Source organism: Gavia stellata, chromosome 2 (genome assembly GCF_030936135.1).
Source record: "Gavia stellata isolate bGavSte3 chromosome 2, bGavSte3.hap2, whole genome shotgun sequence".
NCBI lineage: Eukaryota > Metazoa > Chordata > Aves > Gaviiformes > Gaviidae > Gavia > Gavia stellata.
Genome location: NC_082595.1, coordinates 48902091 through 48929944, shown reverse-complemented (window position 1 = coordinate 48929944; position 27854 = coordinate 48902091). Strand labels below are relative to the sequence as shown.

The 27854-nt window shown below is 41.4% G+C and overlaps 1 protein-coding gene across 1 annotated transcript; it reads left to right on the top strand.

Moving 5' to 3' along the window:
* Window positions 1-27230, top strand: LOC104253101 (uncharacterized). Its single transcript, XM_059835795.1, has 14 exons — window positions 1-232; window positions 3362-3481; window positions 4439-4558; window positions 5687-5806; window positions 11471-11593; window positions 12548-12630; window positions 13862-13987; window positions 14826-14871; window positions 16005-16138; window positions 20339-20467; window positions 22164-22278; window positions 23573-23707; window positions 24961-25086; window positions 27109-27230. The coding sequence occupies exons 1-14, from the start codon at window positions 7-9 to the stop codon at window positions 27228-27230; spliced, it is 1725 nt and encodes a 574-aa protein (XP_059691778.1). The 5' UTR covers window positions 1-6.
* Window positions 27231-27854: the final 624 nt, after the last annotated feature.

Genomic DNA, 27854 nt, shown 5'->3' with positions numbered 1-27854 from the left:
ACAAGAATGGGTCAACTGTGTGGACGATGCATGCAGCTGCTGCGGCACTTCGTGGCCTTTGTTCAGAGGACGTCCTCCAGCTTGGTGCACAGCATCAAGGAGTGCTTAACTCTGATAAGCAAATGCTCCTGCTTAAAACAAAACGGCTCTAAAGCCAGACAGCTGTACAAGCCCATCCTGCAGCCTCACGAGAGAGTGACAGCACAGGAGTTTCTGCAACATATTGAAACAGGTAAGAGGGCTTGGGTTTTTTTCTTAAAGGGTTGGGAAAGAACAAGGAGATTCGTTTTGCGAGTTGAAAACAGATTGTTGGCTGAACTTCTGTGGTATGGCAGGAAGCAGCTTGCTGATGTAGGAAAGGCCAGAGCTACAAAGCCTTTTCTTTGCGTACGGCACACCAAGGGCTCAAGTGGTGTAACAGTTGGATCTAGGTAGAAATGGTCAGTCACTTTCTTGCTCTGCCACCACTGTTAATACATAACCCATGTAAATATGTTTCATAAAAGTGAGTCCTTCTAGTAATCGAAGTTAATTTTTTTAAGTCTGTCACTGAGGTCACAAAGCTAGAAACAGGCTATACTGTACACTGGCTGCTACATGAGTGCCGAGCTGTCAGCATGCAAGTCACAGTGTGGTCCTGGCTGAGTTGTGCAGGCTTTTTGCTGGCTGGAGAACACCTGGACTTGTTCTGGGGGTATCTGCACTGTATGTGGGGAAGGTCAAAGTCATGCTGGGACGAGCGCCATTGGGCTCCCAGGACTTCCTCAGATTCCAAACGTGCAAACGTTTTAGACACAAGGCTTGAACATTAATCATATGATTCAGCTCAAATCAAAGTAGATCCATAACTCTTCATGTATCTCCTCTGCTTTACAGGCTACCTCCCTAATTCCCCTGTTTATCTACTTGTAATTCCCCAGTTTATCTACTGGTAATGTCCTCTCTATCCTGTCCTAAGATACAACAATATCAACAGGAAAACTTTTTTTTTTATTTCAGTCCTGCATCACAGAATACTCTCTTGGATGAGTGCGTTTTGTCAGTTGTCCACCTAAAATGATTCCTTGTCTCAAGCTTGGGCAGGGGCCATTGCTTGTTTGGTTTTGCTTTGTCTCACAGCTAATTGGGTATATTGTTTTAAGTTTAACAGCCTTGGGCTAAAGCTACTGCACAAAATTGCATAGCCTTCTGCTCTCATTTGTATGAAGGGTGTGAAATACAAACTACTATTTCTTTACTTGCCTTTTTGGGGACATAAAACTATCTTGTGAGGAGGACCAGGAGACACACTTTTTCTTGGTGTGGCACAGTTAACTCTGTTTGAAATGATCTGTCGTGGAAGAACCTTTGGAATAATTGCTGTGACGCTGGTTGTTGGGAACATGCGTGAATTAGCCTCAGCTAGTATTAACTGGTGTCATTACTCTGTGAACGTGGGGACTCCCGTGCTGCTGGTCCAGTTCACTAATTATTGCACATTAAGCACTGGCTAAATACTGAAGTCCATTTGCAGAACAGGACTAGGCCTTTCAGCTTGGTGTACAGTGGGGATCTTCCAGGTCTCAACATTTTTTTCCAAAGGCTAGCGTGCTCTTGAGTGTGTAAAAGACAGTCTTGGCAGTATCTCAGCTCAGCTGATGGATCAGGTGCAAGGCAAGGGTGGTCTGGAAAAAATGGTGATGCCAGAACGGCCCTTTGCAGCACCCACTGGTGCTTTCTGAAAAGAGTAAGTGTATGTTTTCTTAAGAAATCCTTTCCTCTCTGAGCTGGATCTTCGAAAGGCTGGTCCATCTTGGATCCTCAGGAGCTGGGGTGCAGCAGCAGGGAGCCTAGAGCTTCTGTGACAGCAGTGCACAGATGGCAATGTGTGCTCTCAGGGAGGTCCCAATGTCTGTGATAGGAGATACACAGCACTCAGGAAGAAGAACCAAGGTTAATTCTCTGAGTGGCCAAATCCTGCTACCAAGACAGATGGAGGCAGGGAAGCCTCACAAAGAGAACCAAGACACATCCATCTTACTTTAGCGCTTGCCTGTGTATTTTATTCCATGATGGAACAAGCCCATCCTCAGTTCTGGACAAATTGTAATAAGCAGGGAGCCAACATTTGGAGAGTTTGGGTGCAAGGAGAGACTTCATGGTTGATCATCATACTCAGCTGTTAGCTAGGGCAGCAAATGCTTGGTATTATAAGAAGGTGAAGATTTTGAGTGGCTTCTGTATTATTACTCTCCCAAACAAAAACGCATAGGTGTGTAGGAGATTCAGATAGTGTGTAAGGAACAGATTTAAAAATTTTTGTTTTTTCTCTAAAACCTTGCACATGCTGGCTACTCCTTCCCTTTGTGTGTATTTTTAATTATTAAACAAAATTGATCTTTATATGAAACACTTCTTCTGTGAAGCCCACTTACCTAATCCTGAAGATAGGTGTTTGCTACTCTTGACATATCAGCAGCTTCTAATGGCTTGAGATGTTGGTTGAGTTTTGCACTGAGGCATGAAAGCTCACACCCCTCACATCTCTTGAATCTCTTTATCCCATGGGAGGTAAAGTAGCTAGATCTTGTTCATAGAGATATTTCAATCTTTAATGCACTGCTTTAACCTATTGTCTGAAAATATAATTGTGTGCTCCACCAGTCAATTACCTTTTCAACAGTTTATACTATTGAGCATTGGTTCAATGGTCCTTTTTTTAGCTTCTGCTGCTCCATTCCACACATTATAAGTACATTATACAGTGACTTACAGAAGTCATGCATGACTGCTACTGCTTGATGGCTATTGCTGACCATCTGGTTTATTCACAGGGGAACTATCATACTCGAGAACAGGTAAACTCATGCTAGAAATTTGAGCCTGAGGCAAGCCCATTTGCAATCCATGTTGCTATTCCTTGAAATCCTTTATTGTAATACCCAGGACAGGAAACACAGTAAACGTAAAATGTAGTAAATTAGAAATATATACTCTTTCTATAGCTTATAACTAAGAACACCATGTTCAGTAGATACATTTTAACAAAGATCTATGATTCAGGAAAAGATAAAGATTTTTATGGAGAATAAGAACACCTGCATTTATATTGGATAGCATTAAAGTGTCTAAAGGTTATAATTTATCTTGCTTCCAATGACTAGCTTTGTGAGCTTCACAAGAGGCATTGCTGAGGACAGGTTATTCCAGATTCATTTATTGCTTCTGCTCATGGAAACATGAATAAGGATAGATGGGCTCCATGGAGTTGTTGCAGTACAAAAATCCTTATGTGTTTGGTTGACTGTAAATTTTGATTTCTTTTTGTAAACTAACCCTTTTCAGTTGTAATTGAGTCTGTGCTGTCACTGTGCATCTTTAGGTTTTGAAATGTCACCACTGGGAAAGGACCCTCTGGAAGCCTTGAGGACCTTAGCCTTTTCAGAAAACCCAGGTTTACAGCAGTCTGCTGCCCTCTATTACTTGCATATGAGTCAGCACAGTAAGTTATCTCAGGGCATTAGAAAATTTTCATGTAATTGTAAATAAAAGTAGTATTTCCAACTGTGAAACTCCCTTTGATTCATTAACCAAAGTTGTTTTTTTTTTTTTCATGCTGTGTTGTTTGCTAAGGAAAATGGAAATGCTGTCATTGCTGTGTGGGCAGAGTCATTCTGGGTTTTGCTATGAGGAGGTGTCTCTCATGATTATAAACGACTGTCATTTATGTGATTGTAATACTCCCGTAAAACTCAGCAGAACCCAAAGTAGTTAGAGTCAGTGTGTACTGAATCTCCTGAGAGCAACACCGTCAAAATAAGGTGGAAGGAAATGGACATAGTGATCACTTAAGGTTTTATATTATATAATTTTTGGAAGAGGACAAAGCTCTAGAGGCCTGATTGTAGTGGAAATTTATGAAGGAAATGTTCTTATTTGTCCTAACTATTCTGTTGGAGCACTTGGCTCCTGAGGTAATTTGTAAACAGTTAGAAGTCAGCCTAGATATGCCAAATAAAATTCCAGATAGAGTTTGGGTCCTACAAAAAGGTAGCAATACCAGCAACAAACAGGCTCTGATTAATTAATTAATTTATTTGATTAGTTTGAATTTTACTTCAAGGAGAATATTGTGGCACTTGGCTTGATAGCTTTATCTCCTGTGTTTTTTGCTGGACAAAAAGTGCAGATAGCCACAACACGAGGACCTGCTATGAGGTGGAATAACTTGTTTGGTAGCAAGGCATACTGCTTCCCTTTCCATGATGTTTTTGAAGTACATGAGTATTCAAAACCTTTTCAGGAAACTTGCCCTGTTTTGCCAGTAGCAATGGAATTTAAATGAAGGGGAATACCACTCAGCCTATGTATGGTAGTGCCTGAAGCTTAAGACCAACAAGAGAAAAATGTGACTGCAGTGAACGATGAGACTCCTGAATATTTCCTCTCATTCCTGCAGTGAATGCCGCCCTGCCTGTGGAGCATCTGGAACCCTTCTATGCCTTATTACAGTCTGCTGATCTGGAGGTGCAGCAGATGTCTTCCTTGTCCCTCGTCAACTTCTTGCTGGAAGGAAATAGTGAGTAATTAACAACACATCTCTCTTCAGGTGAAAAAGTATCTCTTCAGCCAGACTCAGATAGAAGGAGGGCACATATACACACCCAGGTCTACACAAATCCAAATTCTTTTTTTTGTGTTCCTGATAGGACAGGTGTGAGTCTGTTTCTGTCTGCAAGCCACATATATTCTGGTGGCACCTGGATATATCAGATCCCTCCAGCTAGATTATATCATGTGGCAAGAGATCTTGGATCCGTGTGCAAAGGCTGATAAATTATTCCCAGACTGGTGTGGAAGCAGCTATGCTATTCTCATTCTTGGATCGAGAGCCCACCACGTACCCTTTCAAGCAACAGCTCTTGGAAATAAACCCTGCCTATGAGATAGTGCTCATTTTCTTGTTATTTATTAACTGGACCTTGGTCTTAAATTGCTTGCAGATTGAAAAAAAAAAAAAAAAAGTTTAATGGAATTCACTTTCTTCTGTAGCTAATAGGGCAAATGTAATTGAGATAGGATCTGGGAGCTGCAGATGAAAAAACTTCCCGGTAAAGTTTATGTTGACAGACAGGGCATGAACACCCCACACCTTGTCAACGGAGCCCTTGTTGCATCTACTACTGCGCTCCCTGGCACCTGGGCCACAACAGGTATTCCATCATACTATCCCATAACAGCAGAAGACAGGGTCAGTCTTCAATGAAGCTAGCTTTTTTCTTTTCTTTTTTTTTTAAGGATCTTGCTGCAAATAATATCACATCACTATTTACAAGTAAAAAATAATATTTAAAGGGTAGACTTCAGAAGAAAAAGGTGGGGGGGGTGTGAGTAAATCGTGAACATGTTGGAAAGCTGCAGTTGCACTTTCCAAAATGAACCTTATGTTTGAAAACAGAATTGCTAGCAGAAATATTTGGGACCTTCTGAACTAGAACCTCCGAACATCTCTCACACTTGTTTGAAGAGGAATCAAGCAAACCAAGCTAGGGACTGTGAGTGCCTTTCATGCTGTTTCCATCTTAGGGTTATGTTGCATAATCATACTATAGACCCCCAAAGCAGTCAAAGGAAGATATATTCTTTTCACAAATGCATTAACTGTTTACTTTTCTGTTTGTCCATTTTTTCTTGAATTTGTGAATAGTTGACAAAGAATTAGTTGTCCAAATGGGATTACTTGAGCCAATTCTGGATCTGCTTGAGTCAGAGGATCCTGCTGTCCAGTGTAATTCCTGTGCCTGCACCATGACTTTGGCTGTTTCAGGTGAGTGTGCTGTTCTTTCCCGTTATCCTCTGCAGTGAATTCATTCAACTCTTACCTCGTACTTCAAGGTAAACCAACCTATTTTCAATTGGTTTAAGAGTCATAAGATGCAGCAGCAAATTTTGGTATTCCCACATCATAAATTCAACCTCTTGAGATTCCAGTTAAGATCTTTTTCTCAGTGTTTCTAACCTTCATTCTCTTATGATTACAAACCTTTTTCTGATTTCCAACCTAAATATATTCATGATCAGCTTATCTTAATTAGTGTCTACACTGGCTTTTGCTTCAGTAGTTCTGCCTCTCTGATATCTATGCTGATGAGGCTCCTTCGTTTTAATAGACTGAAAAAGCCAAGCTCATTTAAGACTCCTCTTGTGAGCGAGGCTCTCCATTCATCTTCATAGCCCTTCTGGGTGTAAATGATATGTTCCAGAAATAGAACATAGCAATTGCATCTGCTGTTTTGTGATACCACAGACCTCAGGCATTCTTACAGTCCCAAGATGTACATAAATACTGCAGGAGTTCCGTTTTGAATTAATCTCTTCTGAAAGAGAGGTCACCAGAAATGTATGTGCAGTATTTCAGCTGGGGTCTCACGTGTGTCTTTTACTGTGGCATCCAGGGAAATATGTTTTGTGGTACATCTCATGATAACACTTGCTTTTTTGGTGATTGCATCATGGTGATGTTGTCATCCTGCAACTGACTTAATCACTTAGTCTTTCTCCTCCTCTGCTGCTATTTCCAGCAGACACCAATTAATGAAGGGTCTGCAACCAACGTTTCCAAGTGCACGTCCCTGCATTTTGTACTGTAACGTTTCATTCTGTTTCTGTTGCTTCAGTCTTCTAACTTGTCTGTTATTTGTAAAATATTCCAGTCCTCCACTGCATTGACAGTGCTGCACTCACACCTTTGTATTAATTTCCTGGTTCAAAACCAACTGCAGACCAGTCCTCGTGGAATTCTACTTGTAGCCTCCTTCCAGGTGGTCATTCCCATTCAGCAAAACTTGCTGCCAGCTTGCTTTTAGTCAGTTCCATGTCCATCATGTACTAATTGCATTTGTCACCAACTTCTCTTCCTTAATTATACATATTTCATATCATGATTTAGATATTTTCCTGGCATCCAGACAGATAAGCTCAACCACAGTTACCAAAAGAAAGGTTATCAGGTTAGTCTGGCTTATTCTACCTTTTGCAAACTGTGTAACTCTACTGTAAAAATTTTATAAAGGCCTGTATGAAAGGCCATGAACAACATTTATTTCCCTTCCTGTAGTGTTTATTCCACCAGCTTCCCTCTCCAGTGGGGGAAGTTGCAATCCAATCTCCCAGAAGTGGTGAAAGTGTTACTTTCTCATGTATTTACCTTGCAAAGGGGGAGTGGATAAGCAGGATCCGACTACATGAAAGTGCTGATTTGCATTTCATGCCATCTTTTTTTTATTTGCAGGGTTTTAAACACTTTTCCCTTTGAAACTTATTTTTAAGAGTTGCATATTATTATGGTCAGGTTAAGAACATTACTTTGTGTGGAATGCAAATTGTCTCATTTAAATGTCTAAATTAGGCATGGCATCGCTAAAATTTTAAGTACCTTGCACTAGAAGGACTTTCTTGTGTATGGTCAGTGAAGTTATGCTCCTGAAGATCTACAGAGAGATATCCCTTCACCTGTTTTAAGCAGCCCACAGAGAAAGCAACTTCTTTGGGGACCTAAGGATGTTCCTTAGTCCTGGAGGCACTCTGGCCATTCTAGATGTCTTTATCTTTAACCGAGAGTATAGGGAACCCTCACCCACTCCAGATCCAATCCACCTTCATTCTCTGTTGAGGGTGGTCACCTAATGTCTTTGCACACTCCCTTAAGTGCCAGTGTACTTCTGAGCACAAGTGGTTCAAATTAAGCACTCCAGGAGCTTTCAAACTAGATAGGAAGGCATCTGCTGAACATAGAGGTAGGCAGTTCTGCAAGTGCATAGGCTAGGTTGCTGCCTGGGATTTGATCAGTGTTGAGGATCTCTGTTCCAGTTTAACTAGAATTTAGATGGACTGGATCCATTTATTTCTTTATATATTTATATATTTAGCTACCGCATACATATATATATATTTAGCTACCACAGCAATGAGACTAAAGCAAGAGTCAATTCTCTACAGTTTATTTTAATTTTAACTCACAGATTCTGATGTCTTAAAGGGTCTTCTTGAGAAAGGTATTCTGTTCAGTCATGTCCTTCGAGTAAGCCATTCATGCTTCACAGTGGTTTAAAAAAGATAAATATGGAAGCATAACCAAATTAGGAAGACCCTTAGATAGCTTTAAGGTGACTAAAATTCTAAATCCAAGAATGGTAATGTGTCTTAATTCTGCTGCAATGAGCATGCAAGACTGTGTACAGAGTGAAGCTGTTTAGCAATGTGACTGCAAGTTATACATAAGCTGGGTTGTCTGGTACTTACCTGCTGCAATAGGTAGCCAAAAATAAAATCAGCAAACAAACCCATTCAGAAGGATGAAAAGGATTTGAAGGTCAGTTTGTTCCAACACCAGCATTTGTCCCACAGCAAAAGGACATGTGCATATTTGCAGTTCTCTCAGCTTTTCAATCTGTGAGTGAAAGTCATCAGTTCTGGGATAAGAACTCTTCTCAGACTACATAGGAACAGAACTAAACGTTCACAGCAACGGTTTAGGGAGGCCTTAACATCTGCATTAAGCTAAACAAGGAGGATGCACTGGGTGTAGAGCATGTTCAAAGTTGTACCGACAGGAGAATTTTCAAGCACACAAATGGCAGAGAGGGGAAAAAAAGAATTTATAAATGCAGGTTTCAAGGCGAGTTATTCAAACGCAGCTTGAGTAGATGTTATTGATTTCCCCACTTTAAAGTAGCATCTGAATGTATGGTTCCCTTCTAAAAGCACTCTAAGGGGCATCAGTGGTTGCAGTGGCATCAGTGGAGGGACTGCATTACTTAGATAAACAGGTGATCCAGGAGAGAAACATAATCTAGCTTGCCACATCTCTTATGGAGATGATAGTACAGTTACACATCTTGGTGAGATAGATATCTCCATCCATTCTGTCATAAGCTGACAAAACAGATGGTGTTCAGCTGCATTATCTGACCAAAACTAGAATGAGAGTGGAGAGAAGGATAAGGGAAAATGACATATGTAAAAATAAATCCAGCAAACCCACAATATTTGGCACTAACAAAGACTGCAGAGCAGAACTTGTCAGCTAGTGAATGACCCTAGGGAAAAGAAAAAGAAAAAAATTTTTTTTGGTCTCAGAGGTTTCCATTGTGTGGGTACCTGTTGTGGTCTCTCCACTCTTCCGTGATGAGAGTCCTTCCCAGTCCTTCCCAGGGTGCCTGGGTCTCCATGTGCCACCTCCCTCTGAAGCAGGCTGTAAGAGCTCATCCTGCCACTGTAAGCTTCCAGTATTGACCACCACATCTGAGACCTCAGGCAGAAAATTTTTTTCAGCTGTCATGGATGTGAAGCCTTTCTAAATCAAGCCAGTTATGTTTCTTTAAGGAAGAAGAACATTTGGAGCACCCAATGGCTCATATTCTGTCATGGCCAGTGCTTCCTTCAGAATATCTTCAGACTGGAAACACACTCCTGAGAAGCTCTCTTACAAGAGGATATAGGATTCCCCTTCCCTGACCTAGAAGGGAAAGTGGAAGAAAGAATTTGCCCAAGTTTTGTCCAAACTTTTGTAATCCCTTTGCCCAAATGTGAGGTTCTTTTCCACATTCACAAACATTCATGGAGCGTATTGTGTGAAAGAACGAAGGAAGCAGTAATATCTGAATTCTCAATCTTTTTCCCTCTTTTCTTTACTCAACTAATTAGAGTTTACATCACACCAGACTGGTTTCCATCAGTTGGAGCTGCACAAAAGAATTTCTGCTTTTGCTGAGGGAAACAAAAGAACAATATGCAAGCAGATTAGATTGGAGAAAGGCTTGTCGGCAAAATTGACCAGAATATTTCACCAGAATAATAGCTTCCCATGTGGAAAAGCTATTTTTAAATACATGACTTCTCCCGGAACAATTATTTTGCTCAAAAATTCTGAGTATTTTTTTCCAGAATGAAAGGCATTTCCTTGAGTATAAAATATTCATATGAAGGCAGAAAAGGACTTGTCCTGGAATACTAAACTGATACTGGCTGAACTATACTTGAATAAATATCCTGGTTTATCTGTGTGTATCAGTTGCCTAGTATAGATAGGCTCCAGGTGTAGAAATAATGGCTCTGTTCTCTTAACTCTCTAGGTTAGTTGGCACCTGAGGAGTTGATCTCATGCAAATACCTTCATATTTCTTGCTTTCTTCTGCTTCACATTTCTCTCAGCAAAATTCCAGAGACTGGCCATTGTTTAAACTGTCTAGAAATGTACATAAATGAAGCAATACTCAACTAAAACTCCTGTGGTCTTCAGTGGCAGTTTGGCTCATATAAATAATGGAAGATGTAGACTATGGACTTTGCTTTTTCCTTTTATAAAATAATCTGCAGAATACTATGATAGGAAGAGCATTCTTCATTGGTCTAATTCCCATTTAAATCTCATCGACTTCAAAGAACACCACTGCCAACACCTTATTTTTCCAAAATTATACCACTAGAATGCTTATAAGATACAAATACAGATAATGTGTAGATATAAGTAAGACAGTAGGGGGGAGAGGACCACAGCTGTCTCAGTGTGGCAGCATGTTATTTGTTGCAAATGTTTTGATGGCCTCATGATAGAGGGGTAGGGAAGAGCATAATGGAAGGATTCTCTTCTATACGGTGCAGATGAGGCTACCTTCAGTAAGTCCAAAACAAAAGGAGTACTAAAAGCAGGGTTTGTTTCTAAATTGTATTATATTGCATAGCATAATATAACTTTATCATATGTAGTATAATTATAGACACAGTGCATAAATATATAGTATTTTATAGTGTATAGTTAATTTTATAGCATTATTCATTATAGTTATTTTTTTCCCCAGTTTTTAATCCAAGAGTCTCAAGGGACTCTGCAGATCTTTTTTGAATTCTCCTTGTACTCCAGGATGTTGAATACAACTGTACAACTTAGTACATTGCCATGCAGGGAAGCATCACCACTTCAAAGAAGCGTATTTTCAAATTCCAGTGGTTAAGTCAAATTCTGTCTTTAGAAACCCCTGCATTGTTCGTAGCTCTCAAAGGAGACACAGAAATGGGCCCTGAATATACCCTGCTAAATTAATTCAGTCTTACCTGCAGTAAATTATGTAGTCTTTGGTTGGGACACTCTGGGACACTGCTTGATCAGACATACCAGGGTTCAAGGCAAGTGTGACACCTTGTTAACCTGTTTAAGGGGACTTATGGTCCTTTTATTTTAATCGTCCCAGTCACAAAACAAAAGCATTGAACCAGCTGTGATCTATGGCTAATCCGGAAGTCATGAGTTAGTTTCTTTCCCATTGAGCTCTTGAAATTTTTAACAGGTTCCTTTGAGCATACAGAGAAATTTTGATATATACCAAAGAACCAGAGAAACGAACGCCAAAGAAATCTAGTCCTGCTAGTTGTCCTGCCCTGGCTCACAGTAAGATGGCAATGCCTTCTTTCTTTCTCTGATTCTTTTCTCTAGAGTCCAACAGAGAGGCTATTGGCGCTGCTCGAGGAGTTACTCCCCTACTGTCTCTTGCCAATTCCTACGATCCTAGAGTCCAACAAAATGCAGTTGGTGCTATTCTCAACCTCACACAATCAGGTACTTTCTGACTTATCTAAAATTGCTGAAAGAAAATTTCTCACTGATAGAAAAATAATTCAAAAAGAATAAAAGCGTATCTGAGCAACGAATTATTTCCTTTGCATATGGCATTCATGTTGATACCATAGGCTGATGATGTAAGTTTGGCCTCTCTTTAGCTAACACAGACACTTTTTTGCCTAGTACTGAAATAGAAAGGCTTGATTTTCAACCCCAAGGGGCTAATGTACAAGCACTTAAATCATCAGTCAAAGAAATAAAAAAACCCCCATCATTTGTTAAAGAAATAACTTGGTCTAAAAAGTTAGCAACACATTTGGTGGTACTTTGAAGCAATCTCAGAAGCTTATCCAACAAGGTCAAGCTCTAGGAACGTTTGATTTGTATCCCTAACTTGATGTTGGAAGATGAAAATAGAACTGTTATGGGCCAGACGTTAAAGGCTCCTAGGATATTTGCCAACAGCTTTAGCAAAAGCAGTATTCATCCTCTGCAATAACATGTGCACTACCATACCTTGACTCTGAAACAAACCAGCATTAAATCTCACCTATCTAGATGATACCATTATACCACACAGCTAAATGATACAGTCATGAGTAATGTCTCTTATCTCTGTATGGTGGAAGGGAATGGTTGGCAAGAACTTCTACATTTGGCTATTACACATCAGAAGAGTCTTTAGCATAAAACCAGCAAAGGCTTAATTGATCAGACAGCCTGCTAGTCATTCTGTTAAAATGTCTGCATATTGCTATATTGCACAATCTCTAAATTATATACTCTCCAGTCACACTAACTGGCATGTATTTGGACGACTTCACCACTCTTCAATCACATGCTCCACAATCCAATGATTGTGCATATCCTTTTTGAATGGTGCCTCCAGATGAGAGGGAGGGAAGGGGAAAGACACACTAACAGCACTTTTTTTTTTTTTTTAAATGGCAGAGAAAATCCAACAGGTCCTATGCAAGGAAGGAGCCCTACCAGTTCTTGCCTTGCTGCTGGAATCTCCTGACTCAGAAGTGCAGGTATGGCTCAAACAGGGCAGATTTTTAAACAGTAACAATGTGACTGCAAGGAGAGCACAAACCACAGAATATAGAAGTGAAAAGGTGAGAGGAGGGAAGGTTTCTCTAGAGAAGTGGGGAAACATGTGAGAGCACCTTGGTGAAACTCAGGTCAGTCAGATAATGTATGTTCAAAACACTCAAGTTGTCTAGCTCTACAGGAGAGAGTTTATAACGCAGAAGTGTGTCTGCGAGCACACACTAACACATGCACACGGTTGTTAAGCGGTTACCTTCTTGTGTCTTTCAGATCATCAGACAGGTTGCAGATAGTCCTCTTACTCTGCTTTTTTGCATCCTGACTTTGATCTTCCACTCTAAGGAATTTTACTAAGTGTTCTGAGAAGGCATAACTTGCAAAGATTTTTTTCTTATTACTGTAAATGTCTGGGAAATCTTCCTTTTTTATGCCTACCACAGACACCTTTTTGTGATTCTGCATACTTAACAGAGAGCCAGTCTTGTTTCAAAAGTGTGCTGATGAAAATCTATGAATCAGAGTTGTAAACGTTGAAATCCCCTAGTTCATTCATTCAGTCCTCTGAGTAGTACAGGATTGTTTCCTCCATCAGTTTTGTTATCTCTATTCAGATTTCTTTTAAATGTCTGAAGGGGTGGAGCCTCTGGAATTGCTTTCTGCAAACTGTTTCAGCATTATCAGCTTTCTCTGAGATTCATCTTAAAATTTCCTTGTCTGCAGTTCAGCCTGTTTCTTCTAATTATACCACCCTAGTAACACATACTCTTACATATATATAATCCTCCCTAGTGCTAATGTTTAAATCCTTTAACAATGATCTCTTGGCATGCTAGAGCAATGACTACATCCAGCCTGAGTAAATCAACGTAGACATATAATACAGTAGATGCAGATGACCTAACTTACGTGCCAGCAGGAGTATCATTGCAGCAGCACAGTACATTCCCAAATACCTATGGTCCTAATGGGTTTATACAACATGCAGTGCCACAGCATGACTGCTGTTGTAGCTACAGCAGATTGCGTTGCTTTTCCTGGAGGAAGTATACTTAGGCTGTTACCATATCTACCCAGTAAAACACCCTTAAGGTGAAAAAGCACTTTATTTTCATCAGCTCTAAATCTGAGCATTTCTCCAATTTATTTTTATTCTTTTCAACACGTCACCACTGTGACCTCCTCTCTCTCTACTTTTTTCTTGGTTCTCTGCAGTATTACAGCTGTGCTGCCCTAAGCAACATGGCAGCCAACGTTCAGCACCACGAAGCCATGCTGAGACCCGGCAACAGATTCCTACTGCGGACACTCATCTCTCTCCTATCCTCTTCTGTGGACAAGGTAAAGCTGTAGCTTTCTCTTTGTGTAAAGGCTTAGCATCGGACTAAAGCTAGGAACTGGGCTTCCAGTTTCAGTCTTGCACAATTCTGCTTATCTACTGTACAGGTGCCTATGCAGCATCTTTCCCATGAGAAAAGACACATATATTAGAAGATACATAAGTTCTACAAGGTCAATGTATGGAGAAAGAGAAGGGAAATCATTAAAGTTGTTCTACAGCCCTGGACACTTCCTTTAGACTAGGATGGCCTGTATTTTTTAAACTTCAAACTATGTGTGTGAAGTGCTCTGTCAAGGCTCTCAACTATGTTTGATCATTGTGTCTGTGACAGCAAGTATCTGGGGCATCTATTATGCTACTTTTTTTTTTTTTTTTTCCTTTTTGGTATCCATAACTTTGACTATATGGCTTCAAAGAATAACATCTTGAAAATTTTGCTTTGTTGGGAGCCACACCAAAGAAACTTTAGTAAGCCACAGTTCAGGATTTAAAGGGTGGAACCTTAAATTCTGTGTAGGAGGGAAGTGAAAAAAAGGCAAAGCAAATGAGAGAAATTCACTCCTTTCATTTTCCTATAACGTATCTGACATTCCTAAAATAAACCAACATCTGAACCCCATTGGCTCTTCCTCATCAACAACAGGTTGACTGATACTAGAGGAGGTGGACAAAAAAAAAAATCATCAAAACTTTGACAACAAAATATGTCCCAAAAATTGTGCTCTGAAGATAGTGTAATAGCTTGCTAGTGTTGTCATGTTGATTTTGCGTACAATAGGCAGGAACATGCATTACTGAAACTGCTTTTTTTTTTCCTTCTCTCTTTGGCACAAGCAGGTTTCAAGCCAAGCATGTGTTTGCCTAAGAAATTTGGCTACTAGTGGTAAGCAATATCTTGGAGATAAACGAACCGCACTATTTCTTTTTCTTTCTCCCTCTGCCTTTCCAAGTGAGCACAGTGGCTTGGGAACCTTTCTACGTTTTAATTGGATGTTAAGGGAAGAGGGAGTTGCAGTGCATAGACTAACTAAACGTCAGAGCTCCCGGGTAGCGAGGGCAAGTATCTGAACAAAGTGAGAGACAGCAGAGGTCATATACTCAGAGCCTTTGCAACTTATTAAGTTTTTCTCCCTCCATGTTTCCTAAGCATTAAACCTGATTAGGACAGAATGTCTCCTGAAATTGCTGCTTGAGTGGGGACCTGCCTTCTCCCAAGGCCTGAACCTGTCTATCGTTAAATATAGTTTTCTCCCAAGCATTTGTCATCCTTTTTAAAACATCCTATCCTATTAAATGCCCAAAATCTGTTTGTATGGCATACTCAGGAGATGAAAGCAGAGGACTGGCACGCTCAACGCTAGAGCCCTGGGGTCCAGGGTTTGTTCATCTAGAAAATGTAGAGGTGTTTAATTTTCAAGCAATCACAATTATAGTGCAGCTGGGAGTGAAGGAACTGTTGCGCTGCTCCTTGGCATGATTGAAAACCCCTGGTCTGCTTGGCCTTTTAGGACTGCCACTCCATCTGCTGGCTGCTCTGGCATTGCCTTTAGTGCCCAAATGCACTCGCTAAAGTTGCAGGGACAAATGGGATATAACGATTCAGCCAGAATGGCTGATCTCTCCCCTGGCTAACCATAACTCTGTAAGATAGGTGGTGCTTGGGGAGGTCTGTGTTTCTACCCGTGCAGCAGAAGCTGTCACCTTCCTACCAGGCCTTACGCCAATGAAGGACTCAGAAAATTCCCCTCATTTCTTGCTGAGGTTCAGACACAAACTGAAGGGTGCCCAAACCTACATTCTGCTCTCACGCCTGTATTAATCCTTTAGCAAAAGGAGCCATAACAAATGAGAGTTTATTTTTATAGCCAAACATCCAGCATTGTCCCATCCAACAGAGATGGGGAGGTTCCCTCTAATTTCATCACTGACACACAGTCAAATGTTTATGAGTCAGGGCCTGAATGCCTCCTCACAGTGCTCTGAAGCTCCCTGACCTCAGACATTTTCCCAAACCAGTGGACATCCAGGCCGAGATGGTTGCTGAGGACACCCTGCCCAAGCTGCGCTCTCTCCTGGCATCTGGCAGCGAGGATGTGCGTCGTGCCTCCATTGCTCTGCTCTGGATACTGTCCCAGCACCCACACAACCAGGTGGGGAGGTCATTTCCCAAGACCAGAGGTGAAAGAGTAGTTCTGGCCACCACCTGGGGTAACACTCTGTTATGGCAAAACTGCATACGAAATGCATTTTGAGAATGACTGATAGGCTCTGTGAGACTTCGCAACCCTTCTCCCTCCCACACAAATTGACGAGGTTTTGTCTAATGCATCTGCACTGTCACTAACTATGCAAGGAGCCTATCTGTTGTGGTGAGTGGGATCCAAAGGATCCTGTAGTTAATCAGATTACCTGTAGTGGGACCAAGGAGAGGGTAGAGGGGGAGATGGGTGTCAGATTCCTTGGATGTGTGGATACTGCCCTGCACTCCCTGCGACTCCCTGTAGTCCCCCGGGGTCCCCAGATTGTAGGTCTCCAGGTGGGTGTAACAAGGGGCAGGACACGTGTAGCACCATGAGAGGCTGCAACTATGGAGACGGCTAAGGAAGTTATTCCTTGGCTACAGAGCTTCCCCACACATTGAAAAGCAAACTAATTTAGAGTGTGCTCTTAAAACGCATTAGTGCGAAATAAAGTGCAAAAATACCTTACTTCCCTATATGGACAGTTATTCAAAAGTACAGTTGCATAAATTTAACACCTTTTGAATTACGATCAAGACAGCAAGGGGGGTTAATAAAATTTGAAATCCTATCTATCTTTAGCTAATTCACCAGGACTTTCCTGTGTCTCCTCATGTCCTTAGTTACAGAACAGTTCTTTTGCCCACGTTCGGGGTAAACACCACCCTTAACAGTGCAACACTATACAAATACATAAAGAAGTCTGACTAGAAATAAACTGCAGCAAATAAACAAAACAGACACTCCAGCTGTACTTTCATCCTCCCTGTAAAACCAGTAAGTATTTTTAAATGCGCTTTTCCATTACAGTAATGAAAGGCATCCTTAGAAACATGGAGATGAAAGATTTTTCGTAGGTCTCTTAAGCTAACAATAACCTTTTAAGAAAGTCAGAGTTTGGATAGATAAAGCAAAAAAATCTGAGAACATTTCTTCCCACATTGCTTTAAGCAGTAGTGACAGATGATCTGAGTAACCACAGCTGGGCTTAGGTGCTTCTCATGGCTGAAATACACTCAGTCTAATTTGAAATGTCCTCCGGGTACTGGAAACCTGGTGTCTTACACCTTGGTTGCGCATACACAGCACAGTACAAACCAAATTGCACCTCCTTTAACTCTGGTACATGATGGAAAAAATGGGTAAGCTCAATGCCTGGGAAACAGTAACTAGAGCACAGAGCTTTTCAAAGGCACTGTGGCTTCATAGATTTTGTGCTGGCTGCATTAGCACCAAACGTCGTCATGGCTTGTCAAACTGCCTCATGCAATCAAAACACAATTTGCTCTCAACAAGCTTACAGATGAAATACATTAAGTTAGTTGGAGGCTATTTACACAGTAAAAACGTTACTCAGCATGAGGCATTACGCTGGAACATAGTCCTCACTCGTATTTGCTTTTCTTGCTGCCAAACACCATTCACACTTTTTGTTCTCCCAGAAAAGAGTATCCACACCTCCTTTCCTCCCTGATCCTGAAACATCTTTACCAGCACCTCAAACCCCCAGCTACAAAGGGCACAGCACAACGTCAGTGGGAACAGACAAAAGCACCAGGAGTTCACACTTGCTGCACCAGCAGCGAAACAGCCTGTCCTTCATGGGGGAAAAGGGTCAGCAGCAGGAGGCTGGAAATCAAAGCATCACCCTCGAGGGCTGATACTCCAGTGAGAAGTATCTACATCTCAAAATTTGTTTTAGTGAGCAAACACGTTCATCCCTGACTACTGAATGTTGCTGCTTTGTGCGAGCGAGCCCTGGGCACTCTGAGAAGAGGCTGACCTCTTCTTACTCAGATTCTTCCTCCCCACCTCCATGCCTTTTCTAGCCTGTTTTTCAAATCTTGTCAAGGTTTCTTTCTCTAACCCAGGCTGAATTCTCAGTGAGTGAAAGAGGGACTTCTCCATGGGAACAGCTGTTGGAAAACAAACCACCGAACAAAGCTAACCTTTACAACCAAGTCAAGTGATGCTTGAATTATTACAAATACTACCCAGGATACAATAGGGCAGAATTCATCTGCCCTTTCGTTACCATGAAGCAAACCCCCTGGGAATGCTTCACGGGAGCTCTTCTCCCTGCTTAAACCCCTTTTTTACAATCCCCTGGCCAGGCTGTTAGCAGCAATTCCCAGCAAGCGCTGGAAAACTTCCCTCTTGCAGGGGGAATTTTATTCAGTTCTCCCAAGGACAGCCCAACCCTGAAACACTGAAGAAAGAGTCAGGCTTTGTGAGAAAACAACCTTTTAAATCACATTCCTTTGAGCAAAGACCTGGAAGTCAGGGTGGCAGGGATTTTTCTACTCCAAATGATGCCACTGAATTTCCACTCCAGGTACAAAATAACTTTGCCTTCCCATCTTGCTACCTGGTGAATGGGATAATATTTATCTTGTCAAGAAATCCCTGGATACGGGGTGCAAGTGCAGCATTGCAATTGGAAGCACAGTTGCTGATGGAATGCTTTTCCTTGCCTTTTTTTTTTTTTTTTTTTTAATCTTGGGAGAAGTTAGATCAATATCCATCTGAACCACCCAATCCATTTTTACTCAGAGTTTTCTCGTGATTCTCTCACACTGTGCAGGACTGAGCCAGAAAACAAAATATGGATCCCAGCCATATGCCAGCCAAAAAAGAGGTTCAGCAAAATCCAAAATACTGTCACTTGCTAATGTAGGTTGTAAATAAACAGAAGAGCTTGGCAGGGAAGTCATTATATATTATGAAGTTCATTTATAGTCTGTAGACAATTTCCTTCTCTCAGGCTGTAGCAAATCAAATAAGGGTACCGTAGCTGATGGAATTACATGGAAAAGAGGACACTTGGTCCAAAAGCACAGAAAACAGTCATCAATGGTAATTTAATTGGATTATCTAAAATTGTATTATTTCTGCCTTTGAAGAGAAGGAAAAATAAAACTGGAGAAAATTTATAGCCATATCTGCATATAGGATTTTTTAAATGTCCTGAGTTTAGGCATAGCACTGCCCTTTCCATCTATTTTCATGTTTTATTTTAGGATTGCTGGTTGTGACAGTGCTTAAAATTAATGTAAGTGAAGATGTCACCTGATATTAAAAGAACATAAGATAAACTTTTACAGTTTAACCTAAGTGAAAGAAAGATGCAAGTTAAACTAATTTTTAAAGACATCTGCCTTTCAACGCTGCTTCAGTGATCCTGAGATTTTGCAGGTTTCAGAATTACGTGATTTTTCTCAACTGTATATAGGACTGGTGATTTCTTTTATATTGGATACTCTTGCTAATGTGTCTCAATTTCTAAGTAGCACGAATAATATAGTTCATTACTAACAAACATAAGAACTGCATAAAGAACTCAAATTCTTAAGGGAAAGAGACTGAAAGAAAAAATGCTCCCAAGAGGAGATCTTTTGCTCTTAACTATAGACCTAACCCAAAGCCTGCTGAGATCAGGCTTCTCATATAAACAACAGTGTCCTCTTAATCCCTACTGTTATTGAGGAAACTACCAGGGCAGTAATCCAAACTCAGAAGATCCGATTCAATTAATATTAGTGGTAATTGGAGGAAGACTACATTCAGGGAGAGAGGGACTCAGTACTAAGTCCCTCTAAAATATCCATTAGACAGTAGAGAAACACATGTATAAACTCAGAAGATGCTGTTCCGAACATGTTACTAAAGTGGCGCCTGGTCACAAACTGATCTAAACATACAGTCCATTATTGTAGGTGAGGTAAATTGCTGAGGTACTCAAGGACACACTGCTGCTGCTACTTCCCCATGCACTTTTGCCTTTCACACCTATCCTGATCACTTTACCTTCCAGTCAGGATCCTTCCCCTGACTACCAACAACCTCTGGGAAACATCTGATGCAAACAATAATAAACTAACAGACCTTAAAGACTCCAGGTTTCCATAGCAGGTGGTCTGTAGATCAGTGCCAGTCAGTAGACCATATTTTGAGAGAAAAAGCACTGGACCGAGCTGCTACACCATTGGTTTAAATGAGCTGAGTAATGCTCTTCTTTCAGACCTAAGATTTATCCATCTATAGTTTGCTGCAAAGTTGCACTGTGTTGTCTGTACTGGATGTAATTGAGATACTGGTTTCTCTTCTCAGGACACTCTGGCGTGTACCGAGCTACTACAGAGCCTGGGGATGCTACTGTCAGTGCATAAAACAGACCCTGTGATTGTTGGCCATACTGCTTGTATCATCAAAAACCTGAGCCTTTCCAATAACAGATGGGTAGGTATCCAATATTTTTTACTGAACTATATGCTGGGAGGTTGCAGTTATGTTTATATCAAATCAGCACTACCCACAGAAAGATTTTTTCTTTTTAAATGAAACATATGCCAAGGGTACTCTACACAAAATTGTGTGTATGAATAAAAGGACTTGATGTGCCATAATGAAAGGGGGGTTTTTTTCATATTTTCCCAATACAATACAAAAATGCTAGTTAAAATAAGAAATGTTTAATTTTTCCTATGAGTGATGTAGTTACCTAATTTGAATGATGGCATCATAGGTATAAAACATACATCTAGCAAAGACATTTCATAATAATTAAAGGAGCCATCCAGGAAAATCTGAGGCTTGTTGTAAGCTAGCCAAAAGGAAAAAATATTTTCAATAGTTTTTTTCACTTATGCTAACTAAGAATTATATGAATTTCTGATAGTTGTGAAATCAGTTTTTGCAGGGAAATAGATTCCCTCAAATTCGAGGCCACAGTAAGAGAAAAAATGGACCATCCTTTCAAAGTTTGCTTTAAAAAAATTACTGTATTTGTCCCTTAAATTATATGGCTTTATTCTGTTATCAGCAGGGAGCTGGTTCACCTTCATAAAGCTTTATATTGTGCCTTGCAATGTATTTAGCTCTCACTGCACAAGTGAATCCACAGACATGAGCGGGAGGGCCAGGTTTCCAGGGTCAATTCTAAGGAACCATCCCTAAAATGCATAAGAGCCCTTGGCACAAGAGGAAAAAGAAGTACTGTTTTTATGCCAGCAGGACACGAAAAGAGTGTAGGAGCTTGAAAGGCAGCAGTCTTCAATCCAGCTTCAACCTCTAAGCAGCAAGTTAAAGAACTGCAACATAAAATGAACACAGAAAAAAAGATACTCCCTTTTGTTGACAGACACCTGAGCTCCCTTATGGAGGTGTGAGCAGCTTCCATTATTAGGACCTCCCAGAGAGCTGATGACGTTGTGATTCAAAGCTGATTCAACTTTACTAGTAACCAGTCACCTCCGGGTGACTCATTCAGGACTCATTCCTTGATCTCATGTGCTTTTAATCCAGGTCAGCACAGGCTAAGTCTCCTGTCTGTTTTCAACTCAGTCTCTAAAATATATATCCCAGTACAAAGACAAGCTGCCCAACACCGCTTTTGGCAATAGCAGATTCAGCCTAAAAGATAAGGGATACACAGAAATGTTTAATTTATAACGTTTCTCTCCAGAAAAGTGAGAGGTCATCTCATATTTCTGTAGATGAGAGCATTTCAACACCGGAAAGTTTTCAAAGCCCTCGAGGCAAATAAAAGAAACTGATAAACTTCCACAGTTCCCAGTGCTTTGCCCTGGAGCACTCAGCTTATTCACCTCTGCAGCAAGACTTGAGCAAATGACAGCTTAATACTAACATACAGCCTGGTACAGCAGCAATCACAGAATCACAATTCTTTTGAGCTCAGAGTGATCTGTGATCATGAGAACATCCCACAGACAGAACAAGCCCTCAGAAAGGTCTAAAATCAGGCAATCTCTGAACAATAGAAAGTGTTTGTCACGTGGTAGACCTGGGAGGAGACATTTCCATTATTGATGTTTTAGCCTTCAGTATTGCTAAGAGTTATTCAGTACTTCTGAAGTCCTCAGACACCACTAAAACATCATGGAAGTGCTAAACATGAATGTCTGTCTTGTTGCAGAGAATCATTGAGAGCCCATGTGTTGAAGGTCTCTTCCAGACCTTGCTTTCTACTGACATTCAAGAAGACTCTCTTCATTATGTGACATCTTGCCTTGCTGAGCTGGCAAAGCAAGGTAGGGAAGCAACCCCACCATAAATAGGTTAATCTGAGAAGTGTACAAATCCTTTATTAATCCTAATGGGAGATGAAGCACATGTGGGCATATAGCCCAGGTCTTTCCCTTTAAATTCACTGGGAGTTTTGCTATAAGCTTCAAGAAGAGCAAGATCTGACTCACTGGCAGGAGACATGGGCTGTGTTGTTTGTACTTTTTTCTGTTGAACTGCTTAAAATTTTTTACTCAAAATTCTTTGTGCTGAACTTTACTGCTGTACATGGCCTGTCTACTTTTACTTGTAATGTCGCCCAGTTTCTCTGGCTGAATTCATTTCACGACAGCAGAAACTAGTATAAGAGGAGGAAAAGACTAAAATACAAAACAGCTTTTTCTCCTTAAGTGTATTGCGCATAGATCACAGAATCACACAGAATCACAGAATCACTAAGGTTGGAAAAGACCTGTAAGGTCATCAAGTCCAACCATCAACCCAACACCACCATGCCCATTAAACCATGTCCCACAGTGCCTTGTCCACACGTTCCTTCAACACCTCCAGTGAGGGTGACTCCACCACTTCCCTGGGCAGCCTGTTCCAGTGTTTCACTACTCTCTCAGTAAAGAATTTTTTCCTAATATCCAGCCTGAACCTCCCCTGGCACAACTTGAGGCCATTTCCTCTTGTCCTGTCGCTAGTCACTTGGGAGAAGAGACCAACACCCACCTCTCTGCAACCCCCTTTCAGGTAATTGTAGAGAGCGATGAGGTCTCCCCTCAGCCTCAGATCTTACAAGAGATCCCAAATTACCACCCGGGGAAGGTATAGCACTCCTCATGGCACAGAGGATCAATGTAAATCTTCCCAGTCTGTCTCAGCACTGGATATTGCCTGTCAAACACTTTATCTCCCGCATCTTTGTAACCACCATGCAACTGGCGACATGTCACATTTAATTTTGCAAGAGGTGCCCAGCAGCTGCTGGACAGACTGAGCTCACTAGGCAAGAATGAATCTTGTACATAAAATGATTCATTCTTTCAGCACACAAAACCAACAAAAAGAATCCATCAGCCTTTCTATGAATCAAATCAATGGCGCTACCTTACTGAGAGCATAACCTCAGGACTTGACCCTTTTTTTATAATCTAAATGTACTTATTGCACAAGTTCAGCACTTATTTTGCTTCACTCAACTGTGTAAAGGATTTCCTATTTAAGCAGTATGTTTTCTGGGAGACCTCTCACCTTCATTTCTTCAACACTGGAGTTTCTGTTTACAGACTACTCTCTTATCTTTCTGTCTTCCAGAAGGAGCCACATTACATATGGTCCAATGGATGGACGAACCCTTGACAAAGTGCTTGGTGAGACTGGCTGGCCAACTGGAACATACTGAGGCATCCTTTCAAGCTGCCTTCATCATCCAGCACATGATAGGTCACGGTAACTGTCACACAGCATTATCTGTGCTTTCAAAGATATTTATGGCTGGCTGGAGTGAAATGAGCCTTTTCCCAAAGGAGTTAACTGTCAGGCACTGAACAACCTTCAACATTCCTACAGCATCCTCTATCTGGTCTCTACAAATTTATTAACATAAAAGTGCCTGCAGTCACCCTTGACATACACATAACACAGTGCTTGAATCCATGAGAAAGCCAAGGGATGAAAATGGACCACAGATAAAGATCTGATTCAGGTGGTTGTTGCCTTCTTCAAGCACTACCATTCTGCAGGGCTAGTCTGTAGCCAATTCTGAGGTCCTTAAAAACAACTTGAGTAGGAAAGTAGGATAGTGTAAAACACTCCTTACCAAGGGAAAGATGAGAACATGTTTCAGACAAGAGACGTTGTTGCATCGTTCTGTTTGACCCTCCTTCTCAGTATGTACAATGTGATGGCATTCCCCAGATAGGAGGAGAGGTTGGTAGAGACAATTACAAGGGCATGGTTGTGTTCCAGAATTTTAGATCAGCTCTGCTCCCTGACCAGCAAGAGGAAAGCATCTTACTGCACCAAACACTGCCGTTGTAATTCTAGACTAGATGAGCAGGAGCAGTGAAGTAAAGTGGCTTTTAAGAATGTAGGCTGTATTTTTTTAAGTTTTAGTGAGAGTGAATGAAGAGAGCATTATTTTTACCTGAAGAAAACAAACAGCTTTATGCCTAATATACTTGTCCCATGCAGCTAAGAGCCTTTAAGACTTGCAAGAAAAAGGTGTTCAGATGATTCTTGCCACGTTCTTTAGAAAAGCATGGTTAGATTTTAATTCTTAGATGTGAGAGAAACTGAAGTCTATAATGAGTCTCTAATAAGGGAAAACGCAAACCTGTTTCAATCCTACCATCGAGGATTTGCAATAGAGCAGACCCTCAAGCAGTGAACAGAGACCAACAGCACAATCGCTTCATAGATGGGTTAGCATGACAGGCTGATGAGTCCAAAAATCAGCACACACCTTGCACAAGGACAAGCTTCCTAGCACAGCAGCCCACTCAGCACTTTATTTACCTGAAGCATCAGCAGTACCGTTAGAGGCTGTAATACATGGAAGCCCTTTACCATTCTTTGCAATAACATCGGTTGTAGCTGAAGTTAAATGAGTCATTAACGATCTTAAATGTTGTTACAAAAATCAGTTTTCAAAGTGTTTTAAAGGCTCCTATTAATCTCCAGTGGTTCTCCTGTTTACGCAGAAAAAATTATGCTTTTGTTGAAGCACCAAATTGGAGAGATTCAGGCCTATCTCAAGAATTTTCTTACCCACCAAGAGATCCGCTTTCAGCAGCTGGGCATCTCTACATTCTGCAGACTGCGAGAAGGTATGTCCTTCCTGCTGGGCCGAGCTCCTGGGGTGCTGCCAGACGCTGCCTGCTCCTATCAGAGGCAAACAGGCACTGCTTTATAACAGAAATGATGGTGCCTGGCATCTTCCTCTGGGGACTAGCTCTGCTCACTTAAGCAAACAGAATAATCTCAAGGGTAGCTGTTACCTTACCTGTCTTTAAGTAACTAAGAGTATCTTACGATAAAGGCAGGGGGGTTTTTTTTGTTTGTTTGCTCGCTTTAAAACTAAAGGCTTTCCAATCAGCAGGAAAATAGGACTTCAGGTACAGATGTTTTTATCCAATATAAGAATGTTTGGCACTAGACACAACCTAAAAACTTTTCAGGTATGAATTTAGTTTATTTTGCAAAAGCAAGCAAATAAGCAAATTGCATGATGAGCTAGTATTAGAGCTGGGAAATCTCACATGTTTTTCATACTTTTAATTCTGTTCCTTGATTTTTTTTCCATTTTTGGTTAGTTTTTTGGGTTTGGCTAGAAGTTGAGTACAGATGAGAGTTAAAATATAGTAAACCTGGACTTTAGTAAAGCCTTCAACACTGTCTCCCACAGTAGCTAGCTTCTCCTGGAGAAGCTAGTGGCTCATGGCTTAGACAGGTGCACTCTTAGCTGGGCAAAAAACTGGCTGGATGGCCAAGCCCAGAGAGTCGCAGTGAATGGAGTGAAATCATATTGGTGGCCAGTCACAAGCAGAGTCCCCGAGGGCTCAGTTTTGGGGCCAGTCTTGTTTAATATCTTTATCAATGATCTGGATGAGGGGATCGAGTGCACCCTCAGCAAGTTTGCAGACAACACCAAGTTGGGCGGGAGTGTTGATCTGCTCGAGGGTCGGAAGGCTCTGCAGAGGGATCTGGACAGGCTGGATCAATGGGCCCAGGCCAATTGTATGAGGTTCAGCAAGGCCAAGTGCCGGGTCCTGCACTTTGGCCACAACAACCCCATGCAGCGCTACAGGCTTGGGGACGAGTGGCTGGAACGCTCCCCCGCAGAAAAGGACCTGGGGGTGTTGATTGACAGCCAGCTGAAGATGAGCCAGCAGTGTGCCCAGGTGGCCAAGAAGGCCAACAGCATCCTGGCTTGTACCAGAAACAGCGTGGCCAGCAGGAGTAGGGAGGTGATCGTGCCCCTGTACTCAGCACTGGTGAGGCCGCACCTCGAACACTGTGTTCAGTTTTGGGCCCCTCACTACAAGGAGGACATTGAGGTGCTGGAGCGTGTCCAGAGAAGGGCGACGAAGCTGGTGAGGGGTCTGGAGCACAAGTCTTATGAGGAGCGGCTGAGGGAGCTGGGGTTGTTCAGTCTGGAGAAGAGGAGGCTGAGGGGAGACCTCATCGCTCTCTACAATTACCTGAAAGGGGGTTGCAGAGAGGTGGGTGTTGGTCTCTTCTCCCAAGTGACTAGTGACAGGACAAGAGGAAATGGCCTCAAGTTGCACCAGGGGAGATTTAGGCTGGATATTAGGAAAAATTTCTTTACTGAGAGGGAGTGATGAAGCATTGGAACAGGCTGCCCAGGGAGGTGGTGGAGTCACCCTCACTGGAGGTGTTTAAGGAGCATGTGGATGTGGCATTGTGGGACATGGTTTAGTGGGCATGGTGGTGTTGGGTTGATGGTTGGACTCGATGACCTTACAGGTCTTTTCCAACCTTAATGATTCTGTGATTCTGTAATAAATGTACAGAGCATTTATCTTCACATACATAAAGCCTGCTATGTCTTCATGTGCACCTGTTGCATAAGGCTGAATTTGGCAACTGAGCTTTAGACATCTGGATCAGGAGAATTTAGCAGCAAACAATCTTCAACAGTCATAAGGATGAAAACTGAGTTTGTATCTGCTTTGTGTGGTAGAAGACTATTGTTCTGCCTTCTCTGTACTTTACACTGTAATAAGAACCATCAATTGTATCTAACCTGTAATACAAGCTTTCTAAGCATCTGTTTTAAAATACAAGGAAAAACAGCAGGTTGTCTAACATTTGTTTTTCCTCTTCAGATGCAGAATTTTCCTTAGCATTCAGAAAAAGTCAAATGGCCAAACTCCTTGAGCAAGTCCATCAACAAACAGAAGAAACTCAAGAGCTCCTTAGGGCAGCTCTTTGCCACGAAGACAGTTAATATTTAAAGCAGATGGCTTATGAGAACTTACCCGATCCAAGAGCCTGAACTTTCAGAGAAGACAACTCTTTTAATTGGTTTCTGTAGTTAAAGTTTTCCTGCTGCTTGCAGTCTCATCATACAAAAGAGATGTTCCGATAACAAGAATCAGAGCAGGTCAAAAGATGGTCCCTTGAACACTTTGGCTGGCTGCTTAAGTGTGCTTGAGGACTACGGCTACATTCCTTCCAACATTTTGGAAAACACCTGTTATCCTTAGGTAATCTACCATGGTTTGGTTTTGGTTTCTTCACACCCCTCCCGCCGCCCCCCCCAAAAAACCCCACCCAGTGCTGTATTCATGAGGTTTTATTCATGTAACAGGCTGATTCTACTGAAGATGCATCTCTCAAGTACACAGGTTACTCTCCATTCATCTTTATTTTGTTTCTGTTCCACGTCCCTTATTTCAGAACACACTCCAGGGACTTGAATTTATAAAAGAATTTAATTAACACATAGTATAAAGGTAGCAAACTACTAACAGGTTACTACAGGAAGTAACTGCTGAGGGGCAACTCAGAAATTGCAAGAAATTTTAAAGAAACAATAGGGCAAGCCTTCAGGCTGATCCTACACTGTAGG

What these genes read in the sequence shown, in the direction of transcription:
- LOC104253101 (XM_059835795.1), top strand. Translation starts at nt 7, where the DNA reads ATGGGTCAACTGTGTGGACGATGCATGCAGCTGCTGCGGCACTTCGTG. An exon ending in CTTGCATATGAGTCAGCACA is followed by an intron (nt 3,482 to 4,438) that starts GTAAGTTATCTC and finishes TCATTCCTGCAG; the next exon opens with TGAATGCCGCCCTGCCTGTG. An exon ending in GCCTTTCCAATAACAGATGG is followed by an intron (nt 20,468 to 22,163) that starts GTAGGTATCCAA and finishes GTCTTGTTGCAG; the next exon opens with AGAATCATTGAGAGCCCATG.